This window comes from Scardinius erythrophthalmus, assembly GCF_964197995.2.
Source record: "Scardinius erythrophthalmus genome assembly, chromosome: 11".
Taxonomy (NCBI): domain Eukaryota; kingdom Metazoa; phylum Chordata; class Actinopteri; order Cypriniformes; family Leuciscidae; genus Scardinius; species Scardinius erythrophthalmus.
Window position 1 is genome coordinate 25,251,428 of NC_138231.1, and position 12,683 is coordinate 25,264,110.

General features: G+C 37.0%; 1 protein-coding gene across 1 annotated transcript; it reads left to right on the forward strand.

Annotated features, from left to right (window-relative positions):
* The first annotated feature begins 620 nt into the window (after positions 1–620).
* dtl (denticleless E3 ubiquitin protein ligase homolog) lies at positions 621–12,262 on the forward strand. The gene is made up of 15 exons (XM_081377896.1): positions 621–804; positions 883–1,008; positions 1,109–1,201; positions 1,286–1,347; positions 1,453–1,573; positions 2,086–2,151; positions 2,241–2,341; positions 6,928–7,001; positions 7,149–7,252; positions 7,331–7,435; positions 7,571–7,683; positions 7,782–7,871; positions 7,993–8,131; positions 9,057–9,661; positions 10,891–12,262. The coding sequence occupies exons 1-15, from the start codon at positions 750–752 to the stop codon at positions 11,005–11,007; spliced, it is 1,971 nt and encodes a 656-aa protein (XP_081234022.1). The 5' UTR covers positions 621–749; the 3' UTR covers positions 11,008–12,262.
* Positions 12,263–12,683: the final 421 nt, after the last annotated feature.

Here is a 12,683-nt window from a genome sequence, read left to right on the forward strand (position 1 = left end):
CAGTAATGTTGATCTTTGTCTTGTATTTTATGTCCAGAAATAATAATTCTTCATTCTTACAAATAAATTAAAAATAACATAAATAGCAAGTTACATGCAAATTATTTCCCCTCTAATAAACATATTAAATAGCATCGAAACATATTTCAGCCAGATAAGAAAAACAAATCATGCTTTGGTAAATCATAATTATGACATAAAAATCCTGAGTTACGAAGTCATAATTATGAAACAAAATGTCGAAATAGTGACATAAATGAAAAAATCATGATTTTTTTTTATTACAATTATGGCTTAGTAACTTTTCATCTCATAATTGTTTTAGTATGTCATAATTTCACTATTTTAATCTCATAATTATGACAGTCATAATGTCGACTTTTTATGTCATCATAATTATGATTTACCAAAATAAAAATTATTACCATAATTTTCTTTCTTATGTTGCGGAAATAGGCTTCCATAAATTGTGACAAACAGTTATCAAATTTAATGGATTTTTCAAAAACAATAGATGCTTCAGGATTTATGTATTTATTTACTTTTCGTAAACCAGCAGCCATTCCATTCTGTCAGATGATGATTCTGTCCATGATTCCACTCTCTGCGCCCCAACACTTCCGGTATTCTGACGTATCGGCCAATCAGAAGAGCGAACGTCAATCTCGCGCGGAATTCGTCTTCGCCGCTTTTTCATTGTTCGCGGGAAACTGACCACTTCTGAATGAAACGTCTATCCAGCAGGAGCAATGACTCTTTTTCACCATGTTGTTGATCGAGGAGTTATAAAAAGACAGTCCAATGGTGAGTGCTATTAAGATATGTCAGTGGGAATCTATGTTATTACACTGTTTACACACTCAAACATGCTTTAATAAGCAGGTGAGCGTCGAGGCTATCCGCTGTCCTCTCTGCTGGACGGGTATCAGTGCGCGCGACAGGACGAACACATTTCATATGGAGCCTCAGCTGCTGCTGTCCCGCCGTTTGGATGCACGTTTTCATCTGGTACACACTTAATTAAACTTTCACAATGAGTTCATATGTAGTCAGAAACACACCCGTGTATAATGAGTAAACTTTGCGATGGTTTGTTTGCAATGCTCAGCTCCTGGCCAACAGAGCAGCCTTGCTGTTGCAAATGAAGAAGGGTTTGTGACCATCTTTAATACTGGAGAAAAACAGAGCTCTGTCCTGAAAGGTTGGTTTCTTTACCTAGATTCAAGACAGGCTACTTATGTAAAGCATAGCATGTATTCTTATTCGTGAAACATTTGTTGTGCAGAGTGGCAGGCACACGATAATGCTGTTTTTGATATCGCCTGGGTTCCTGGTACAAACAGCTTGGTGAGTTTTGCATGATTCTTCTGTTTAATGATGGTTTCAGTGCTTTGGACTAAATGAAGTCCTCCATGTTTTAGTATTGCTTTAAATGGGGATATTATTTTACAGGTAACCGCCTCTGGTGACCAAACCGCCCGTCTGTGGGATGTTATCACTGCTGACCTGCTGGGAACTTTTAAAGGACATCAATGCAGTCTTAAATCGGTGGCTTTTTCCAAGCAAGAGAGAGGTGACTAACTATACCGATCACACGAGACTACAGCTATGTTTAAAATTGCATACTGTTCAGTATGTGTACTCTATTCATAATGCAAATTGCAAATGACCAACTACTTTTGCCATGTGCAGTATGCTGATGATGTATCCCATAATGCAGTGCGCTCATTTCATCTCCCATTTCCAGTGTGACACTAACCAGAAATAATCAACTATTTGTAACATCTCTCTTGATGCATTAATTGTTCATACTGCCAATAATTAAGGCATACTTGTGTAAAACCACCTTGGCAGCTAACTGAAAGAAGTTGAATAGCTAAAATTACTGAAACAAAATAGAAATATTAAAAGACTTTGTATAAAACACAAAATGACTAAAACTTAATCTAAAATTAAAATGAAAAGAAAGTCAAAATATTATAATAGTATAGAATCTATACTAAAAACAACACTGCACACTTGCTATTTACTTTTCTAGAAATATATATATATATATTTTTTAAACAGCTTGTTTTCTCATTACAGCTGTGTTTAGCACTGGAGGCAGAGATGGGAACATCATGATTTGGGATACAAGATGCAGTAAAAAAGGTTCTTTATTATTCTGACCACCGGTGCTTAATAATAGGGCAGTTGAAATGTTTTCTAAAGCTCACAAAAAATGTTTTCATCCGTCACAGATGGTTTCTACAGGCAAGTAAAACAGATCAGTGGTGCCCATATGAAACCTGAAAGATATACACCTCAAAACAAGAAGAGACGTGGGATGGCGCCCCCTGTGGTGAGTCAAACAACCTGACATTAATTTGCCTGATCTGTTTTTGGTATTGGGGTACTTTATAGCCATTGTATTTCATTATAATTATCTGTGATTAGGGGTGTGCGATATATATCATCTATGATAATATCCTAATTGTTTTAATGATCTTAAATCTGACATTGAGTATGTCCCTCACTTTCCAAAAACACACCTAGAGAGTGCATACAATGCGTGATCAGTTAAAGGGATACTTCACCTCTGGGAAGATGAATGTATTTAAAATAGGTCATTTAAGTAGAAGAAATGTGGAGAAATTTTTGAATTTGGAGCTTTCTAGACTGAGAAAAGCCAGAAAATGTATTTTTGGCTTATGTGGATGAAACAACAACTCCCAACTCCCATGCACTTGCTTCGCTGCCTTAGGAGGCCACGCCTACCGGTTAGAGAGCACAGTTGAAAACAACAAGGCTAGCCTAAGTAAGTGATGAGTTTGCGAGGGATTTAGAGACCCAAAATGTCCGGGATTCGGCTTTTGCGTTCTACAGTCGCCATTCATCATGTTTACTGTGGCGAGCAGGACGAGGCTGACGGCCGCGGGAGAACGGCGCGAGGCCGGTGGCTTCATTACTGAGACGCGCCGGGTCTCGCATCTCTCACGGAGGAGCGGGAATTTTCTTAGCAATGTTAAAACGCACAGTCAGATTCACCGATCGGAATTAATTCAGTTAGATTGAAACGAGAGGTGTGCATGTAAACAATGAATGGCGACCGCAGAACGCAAAAGCCGAATCCGGGACATTTTTAACAGTCTCGCCCGCCGGACAAGTCCGGGAAAAGGAAGATGGTAACCCCTACTTACTTAGCTTTCTCCTATTATTCAGCTTTCTCCACAGAACAAGAGCATGCTAGCTTAGCTTCCAAAGAAAGACGGCTGATACTGTGTACATTCTGTGAGTGAGATCCCACCCTGTATGGGCGGGTTGAAAACATGCGGAACAACGCCATCTACTGGCTGTAGTCTTTAGCCTCTGGACAGAAATCCTCCGATGACGCAAAATGACGATTTTTGCGTCATCGGAGGATTTTTTCCAGACAAAAAATACATAAATCTCTCCTCTCAGGGGGATATGAGGGGGGAAAGCATGGTAATTCGAAAATACTACAGGTTTTCTACTAATACAAAGCTTAATGCTAAATCCTGAAGTAACCCTTTAAGGTTAGACTACTGCACATGCACATTTAGAGTGCAGGCTCTCACTTCATGATTTACTCTATTAAAATGCCCATGTATGAATATTAGACTTTTAGGCTATATTTATATTATATGTAGGGCTGTCACGTTTCCTCGAATAAATTTGACTACTGTCGTGGTGCATTCCACAAACCACATTATTAGACCGTTTTCTAAGGCTGCACAATGTGTTAAAGCAGGGTTGGGCAAACTTTTTGGCTCAAGGGCCACACTGGGTTTTAAAATTTGACAGGGGGCCGGCCCAGTAGCAGATTATGAAACACGATCTCATGAAAGTGCGTATCTATATCACAAATTTTATTTCTCGTGCCATTTATACGCCAAAAATGTTTTTTTGCGTGCATATGCTACGCACTGTAAACCCCTTGGTTAGGATTAGGGGTGCGGAGTGCGTGCCTATTACACGCCATAAAGTGCGTATCATATGCACGCGAAAACTGCGTATCGTAAGCACTACAAATACAATTCGTGGTATTCGCACTTTCATGAGATCGGACTGAGCAAACACATTTACGTTGTGGCAACGTCTGTGCGAAATTCAACAACTGAGAGACGACATTCTGACAATACATTTTTTTATGCTAGATATCCCCCATTTAGCATGTTATGTTTTGAGGTTAATTTTTAATTAGTCAGATGTTAGATAGTTATAGCCTATACTTTTTAAATATTGTTTATCCTTATTATTTAATGGGCCTAAGGTTACATTAATTCAACTTTATTAAAACTGCATATGGCAATCAATTTGCACTTCCAAAAGTCATACATTTGTGGAAAAAAAACGAAATAAACGAATATACAAATTTATTTTAAGTATAATCAAATAAAACATAAAAAGCAAAGGAAGATCAGAACATTTAATGAACAAAACCGGGTTCTGTACATGGCAGACAGGGGAGTGTAGCCGAAAGCCGGGCGATAAAGGTTGGTAAACGGAATCAGTCAGGATACATCCACAAATCCAGAGGAGCAAAGAAACTAAATAGCAGACAAACCAAAGGAAAAACTAAACAGGTGTGCAAGCGGTTACCAAACATTTTTTTTTCTCTGTGAGTTTCCAAAAAAGGAAAAAAACATTAACGTGCAACAAGTCTATGCGCTTAAGTCGCTGTCTGTTTGGTTTCCATGGTGACGCGTCATAGCTTGTTACGTGACACACCGCAGCCACAACAGTGCTGAATGAATGATGATCTGCTTTTGTCATTTTTCCTTTTTAGCGCAATTTTCCACCTTCGTGGAAATACTTTGTGGGAATACTTCATACTTTCCAATTTTCCAATTGCGCTTGTTAACTCATGATTTCTGTTCTGTGCGTCTGTGCACACCAATCTTGCGCACCAATCTTGCACTTCTATCTACTCCTCAACCAGACCACCTAGAGACTTCGGGTTTCGGCATTATGTTAAGGAAGGTCTAATCTCGGGAACGCACAAAAAAAATCCAGGAAAAGATTTACTATCTCTTAGTGTTGTGATCCCATGAGGTGAGAAAATTACGCTAAAACACTCACCGAGTTTTTATTACTTGTTTACATTTGTTAGCTATTGCATGAAATATCTGATATTCCGATTGTCAAATATATGCAACGCAATATATGTATATATATATATATATATATATATGCGATCTTAAGACAATAATTTAAATACTCGACGGGCCGGATTAAACAGCCTAACGTGCTGTATGTGGCCCGCGGGCCTAAGGACCGCAGAACTGTTATCATTTACATGTGTGAAGTGTCTCAAACTCCATCTCTGCATATGCTGTGAGTTTGGGTTGCTTATAACGTTTATCTGGGAACGCAATGTGCGCCATTTAATCAGATTTGTAACGTAAATCATTTATAAACCTACGCCAACACAGGAGAATACAACAATATGTTTCTAAATATGCAAACTGTTCATCGCAATTTCATATAAGTCTAAACCCTGGCTTTGAGTTTTCATGTTTTGATGTCCACATTTTCTTATTCAAGAAATTACAGTGTCTATAGCATTTCTATTTTAAAGAAGTTGCCAAATATTAAAGATTAATTTGAATTAAATATCGTTTGGCCAATATTAAACCAGGATTTGATCATCTGTGAAGTGTAACACCACAGGGCCATTGGTGCCCTCTGCAGGCATTTGTTATAATACAACAGCCTAATGTACATAAATTATCTATATTATGTATATTAAATTTAGCATTTTAAGTGTTTTTCTATAAAACTGTAATATGGTTACTTGATTTTGATACTTTATTTGTAACAATTATTGCCTCATTGTTATTATTTATATATGTATTTTAAGTAATTTTAAAGGCTATTGTTTGCTTATGTCTGTTTTTACTACCTAAAAAAAAATCAGATTAATCGATTCTCGATTACCAAAATAATCATTAGTGACAGCCCCAATCATATGATATAGTTAAGCAATCACACAAAGTGTCTCTTTTTTTCTTCAAATATCAGCATGATTGCAAATGCAATATTGATTTTATACAACAGTTTAATAAACAATAAAGTGACTTACATTTTATTATATAATATTGACAGTTTTGCTCCATTTCGCCGACAAAAATAGTTCCAAACAAATAATTCAATGACTCACTCATTATCAGTGACTTGCCGCCACCATCTGGCGGTTTTAGTTTCATGTTAAAGTATCTCTTCAATTCTGAAATTTATTGTAAATGCATATAAATAGCACTTCAGGAGCAGCTTCTGTTTGCTCTGCATTACAAAGGATTTATTTTTAGTGCAATTTTCCACCGGACAAATTGCAATTGTTAACTCATGATTTCTGTTCTGTGCGTCTGTGCGCACCAATCTTGCACTTCTATCTACTCCTCAACCAGACCACCTAGAGACTTCGGGTTTTCGGCATTATGTTAAGGAAGGTCTAATCTCGGGAACGCACAAAAAAAATCCAGGAAAAGATTTACTATCTCTTAGTGTTGTGATCCCATGATGTGAGAAAATTGCGCTAAAACACTCACCGAGTTTTTATTACTTGTTTTTAATACTGATTTAATTTGATTGGTAACAGCCCTATAGTGTCTTATTCTACTTGAATTTATTGATTAAATGTAATAAATTGACATAATAAATTATGCATAAGCTACATTTAATTAGGTAAGAAGAAATTGGAAAAAAAAAAGAAATGCCCTTACAAAGGTAAAAATTAATTTACATATTTAAAAATGTAGAATATTTCATATTTAAGAATTTAAAAAATATAATCTGATCATGGTTAACAACAAAATCCCTTAAAATATTGACAGATTTTGTCAATATCGCACACCCCTATCTTTTTATCAAACTTAGTACAGTGAAAGTTCCACTTTTGCTAATTCAGAGATGTTGCGTCTGTAGGACTCCCAGCAGGGTGTGACAGTGGTTTTGTTCTGCGACGAGAACAAGCTCATCTCCTCGGGAGCAGTTGACGGGTGAGTGCATAATGCAGCCTTGTACAGATTTCTTATTGCTTGTTATTTGTCTGTGGATGTCACACTTTTCAATTTCATTTCTAACTGTAATTTGAATGCTGATGTGCTAAGATGAAATTTCCCAATAACATTCTGATCTCATCATAGGATCATTAAAATGTGGGATTTGCGGAAGAACTACACTGCATACTACCACAACCCCCTCCCTCTACAAACCTATCCTTACCCAGGCTCCTGCACACGTAAACTAGGTACACAGCTCACGTCCACTCAGTCATTAGGCCAATAGTAATGAGCAGTTGAGTTCTCACTGGTGTTTTCCTCTGCAGGATATTCTGGTCTGTCACTGGACTCTACTGGCTCCAGACTGTTCTCCAACTGCACAGATGACAATATCTACATGTTCAATATCAGTGGTTTGAAAACCACTCCAGGTAATGTCAATTTATTATTTAATATTTATTTTGTCTGCTATAACTGTTTTCCCTCTGTTTTTGTTAGGCGTGTAAAAAAAAGATGATTTTTAGGCTATTGAGGCTAATGCTTTTACATTTTGTTGTTTTTCACAGTTGCTGTGTTCAGTGGCCACAGTAACTCCTCATTTTATGTGAAGTCCAGTGTCAGCCCAGATGACCAGTTCCTGGCCAGTGGTTCCAGTGACCATCAAGCTTACATATGGAAGGTAATTAATAACCTAGAAAATTAGAGATCTGAGTGAATTAAAGTCTGCCTGAGAACATCTGTGGTCACTATCTGCACACAACTTTGCTTTTGTTTCAGATTTCAGACCCAAAACAAGCTCCCATGATGCTTCAGGGCCATAGCCAGGAAGTTACATCAGTGGCCTGGTGCCCCACTGATTTCACCAAGGTTAGGTCTTTTAAGTGTACGAGAAATGATGCTCTTAGGGTATTAATAATAAAAAACATCCATATATCTGATGGATGAATGGACAGTCGTTAAAGTTTGATATTGTTTGCTTTCTCTGCAGATCGCTTCCTGTTCTGATGACAACACTGTTAGGATTTGGCGCCTGAACCGCAGACCAGAGAGAGAAAACTCATCGAACCGAGACGCAAACATCGTAGGCTGGACACTTCGTAAAGTCCAGTCACCAACCAGAACACCTGGTAGGGTTTTTTGTGAAGGTTTTTTTTTTTTTTTTTGTAAAACATAACCCATTAAACGTTTGGAATAATTAGTTTTTTTTTTAAATGTTGTTGAAAGAAGCCTTTTATGCTCAAGGCGGCATTTATTTGATTACATCTATTATAGTATTAAATACAGTAAAATGGTAATATTGTAAAATATTATTGCAACTTAAAAGAACACTTTTCTATTTTAATATATTTTAAAATGCAACTTATTCCTGTGATGGCAAAGCTACATTTTCAGTTTCACAGAAATCATTCTAACATGCTAATTTGGTGATCAGTTATTATTGGTACTCGATTAATAATGGTCAGTTGTTATTGTTAATATCAATGTTGCAGTTTGCTGCTTAATACTTTTGTGGAAACGGATACGTTTTTTCAGGATTTTTAGATGAATGGAAGATTCAAAAGAACAGCATTTATTTGAAATAAAAATCTTTAGTAACGCTAGAAATAGTAATCTTGAGAAACTCTTACCCCAAACTTTCAAATTGTACTTTATTATAGTTTCCACAAAATAGTAATATTAAGCAGCAAAACATGGATTTTGGAAGACGATGGATTTTAAAATAAATGTTTCTAGAGCATCAAATCATCATATCAGAATGATTTCTGAAGGATCATGTGACTCTGAAGACTGGAGTAATGATGCTGAAAATTCAGCTTTGCATCAAAGGAATAAATTACATTGTGAAATATTATTACAATTTAAAATAACTTTTCTATTTGAATAGATTTTAAAATAAATGCAGACTTGGTGAGCATAAGACCTCTTAAAAACATTGAAATTCTTAATTATTCCAAACTTTTGACCGGTAGTGTATCTTAAATTCATAATTCAAATATTTGGTTTCTTGATGGGTTTAAATTGGTACTTATGAGTTCTGATTGGTCTCCTCAGGCCGTTACATCCCCATTGAACTCACTCCAGCCAAAAGTCCTGGTTCAGAGAGGGTGGTCTCTCTGGCTTCACCCCAGCCTGCTGCTTGTGCCCCCACGGGTGCTGATTTACCCCTGCCATCAAACACCTCTGCACCTTCAGCCAAGCTCAGCAGCCCAAAAATCCCCTCGTCTATCCAGCAGTGGTTCAGCCGCAGCAGTTCCCCGGGTCACCAGGGCACATCTCCTCTCCGTAAGGTGCTCACACCGGTCCTCCAGGGCCCTTCATCAGAACGGCGTGCGAAGCGACGACTGGAAACGGGGGATTGCGCTAGATCTGGTTTGGGAGGGGAGAGTGAAGGGGTGTCTGAGTTGTATCCCGACTTAAAGCGGAGCAGGAGTTCGGTGAGCGCAGAGAACTGTTCTGAGGAGAAAGGTGACCTATTCAGTTTGCAAACCGATGAGAGGCTCTGCTTGACTGGTCAAGCTGGCGCTGGCAAAGAGAACAGCTCTCCGAGAAGGAATGATTGGCTGTCTGTGATCAGTCAGAGATTTAAAGGATCGACTCAACCCAAAAGCCCGAACGGCAGCAGCAAACGGCAGGATGCAAGAACGCACAGCGTTCCAGTGAGTAGATGCATGAAAAGAAATCACTGCAGTCACACTTTATTTAATCAGATATGTTTGTCCACTGTTTCAGTGCCCTTGGATCCAGATTTTCTTTCCATATAGATAAATCAATAGCATTCTAAGCCATGAACCAAACAAACTAACTCCAAGATTATATGAATTGCAACATTACAAACATTGGAAAATAGGAGAAAGACTGTCTTTTTGTGGCATTTAACTACATAACCCATGAAGCATTGCACATGACATGATCAAACAAGGATACAATTATTATAAAACCTATTGATTTATATACCGTATTGTTTTCACAGGAATAAATTACATTTGAAAATGTGTTCAAATAGAATTTTAATTTGTAATATTTCTCATAATTTTTTTGTGCATTGTTTGATCAAGAGCTCGGACTGAGCTGCAGTGGTTATATATAAAGTAATAAATATTAATTTTTTAAAGAAAAACCTTTTGAAGCTAATTGTTCAATCTGTTTTGGGAACTTGTAGTTCGGTTCTCTTGGTGCTTTTGGTCCGAACCACAGCTCCAGGTGATTTTCAAGACCTGTCAAACTGTCTTTGTGGTAAAATGGAGTAGGGGCCATTCACACAAAGCATTTTTGCAGTTTAAAACACGGGGACGCAGGTCTGGATAACGCATAGAATGCCGTGTCATGCGTGAGATGCTGCAAAAGATGTGAGTGCAGTGGTTAAAGAAGTCTGTCTTGCGTGTTTACATGGCACAAAGACAATGGAACTTTCCGAACCAGGCGGTAATACAGGCTTTTGCGAACTACGCAACATATGAAAAGTTCGCTGACGCCTCATGTATCATTTATGCAAAGATATGGTGCCTGCAAATATTGTCGTCGAAGCCGGCTTCCTAAAAATTATACAAACCAGTACGTGTGTAAGGAAATATTGTTTCAAAATCGTGATTTTTTATTTTTTTTTTCATATCGCACAGGCCTTGTCTTGGTCCGCTTGTTTGGTTCGCTCCAGGGTTCGGGTGGCAGCGCTCACACTTATTCAAATTCAAAACCGCACTAACAGAACAATCACACCAGAGTTCGCTTTAATCAAACCGAACCTGCCAAATGTGAACACACCCTAAATGGGACTTTACTTCCAGAACCTTATTGTTTTAGTAGTTATGAGTTGTTCTCTAAAATCGTAACTCCTTTTATTTTTTGTGGCCAAATGATCAATTTTAATTCATTTCTTTTTTCTTTTTAGGCAGCAATATCACCACGTCCCATGACGGTCATCTCTCCAACGCCAAACAAGAAAGCATCACCCTCCAGACCTATGAAAAAAATCTCTAGCTACTTTATGAAAAGAACCCAAGACTGATTAAAGTGTCTAACATATGACACATCTATGGTTTAAGTCCAGTTTTTCACTAGACAAACCATCTAACCAAGAAGAAATATGCAGATACTACTTGTATTTATGTATGCAATGTGTATAATTTTTTTTATCTAGTTGTATGTTTTTAAATGTATAAGTTTCATTTCCTAGAGAAGGAAGGTCAAATTGATAATCATTTGTGAACATTACAAAACTAGATGAAGTCATTTGACACCATAATTAAACTCTACAAGTTCTCAGAATCTTCCATGTCTATCTGTGATGCATTGAAAATAGTTTTTTGTAGACACTTTATTCGATTTAACATGCATTTTAAAGCATTTGCATTGATATCAAATTCTACGTAAGTCTAACAGGTATAGTGTTTGCACTTCATATTTTTCATATTTTTTTTTTAGCTTTCCAAATGTATAATGCCTCTTATTTGAGCATGTCTGTCCTTAAATGTGCGGTCACATTTTCAGTTTTATATTGATTGTAAAGCAGCACTTTACATAACTAACCCATTTCCAATGTGCTCAGTGACTTTTAGTTATCGATTATCAATATTGCTGTGTGTTTCAAAATGATTTAAACACTTTTTACATTGTACTGTATACTATAGTCCGTTTTGTTTTCTTTTAAGTTTACATGATTTGCAGGTTTGTCTGGAATGTGACTTGACCTGACAGTTCCGCTTCTGTGTTTTGATCCTCCTAGTTCTTGTTTTGCTTGTTTTTGCCTGAGGTCTTCATGAGACATGAAAGGGATAGTTCACCCAAAAATTTCATTTTTGTCATTTACTCACCGTCATGTTCCAAACCTGTATGAGTTTTTCCATCTGTTAAAAACAAAAGAACATATTTTGAAGATTGCTGGTAACAAAACAGTTGCCTGTTGCCATTGACTTCCATTGTAGGAAAAAAATGCAATGGAAGTCAACTGTGTGGTTACTAACATTCTTTAAAATATCTTATTTTGTGTTCAACAGAAGAAAGAAACTCATACAGGTTTGGAACAACATGAGGGAGAGTAAATGACAAATGTTTGGGTGAACTATCACTATAAGTTTAGTTTTAACTATAACCCATTTCAAATTAAAATATGCCTTTTCGTGTACTTAAATTGTTCATTCACGCAGAAATGTAAATTATCAAACCCATGTGCCTTTCTTCTTTGTAAAGGAGATGTTATGTAAAATGACAGTCATTCCACTTCTGATCAAAAACGATGCAGTAAAGTAAATGGTGACTGAATCAATAACATTCTCACTTTTTCTTTTCAAAAGAAGAAAGTCGTCCAGGTTTGGAACAGGGAGAGCAATGTTTCGTTTATCTCCGCATTTTTGTGTTTCGAGTTCATTTTGGGGTGAACTGTTCCTTTAACTGACTCGTTTGACTAGGCTAACTTACAAACTCTAACTTGCTGTTATTTTGTGAGCAATCGTTGAAATGTTGTACTTAACTATTCATTTTTTTCTATATATATATATATATATATATATATATAATTAAATATATTTATTATTTTGAGTGGTTTAACGTTTGTTTGTGAGAGTTCAAGAATACAGAACCTCCTGACTGTATTTCCCGAAATACCATTAAAACAAGAATCTGATTGGTCAAGGGGCGGGGCTTACTGTCTTCTCGAATGTTCATTGGACGAATCTTCTGTCTCTC

Coding starts and splice junctions, on each gene's coding strand:
- dtl (XM_081377896.1), top strand. CDS start 750: ATGACTCTTTTTCACCATGTTGTTGATCGAGGAGTTATAAAAAGACAG. Junction 1,202..1,285: donor ACAGAGCTCTGTCCTGAAAG/GTTGGTTTCTTT, acceptor TTTGTTGTGCAG/AGTGGCAGGCACACGATAAT. Junction 1,348..1,452: donor TTCCTGGTACAAACAGCTTG/GTGAGTTTTGCA, acceptor ATTATTTTACAG/GTAACCGCCTCTGGTGACCA.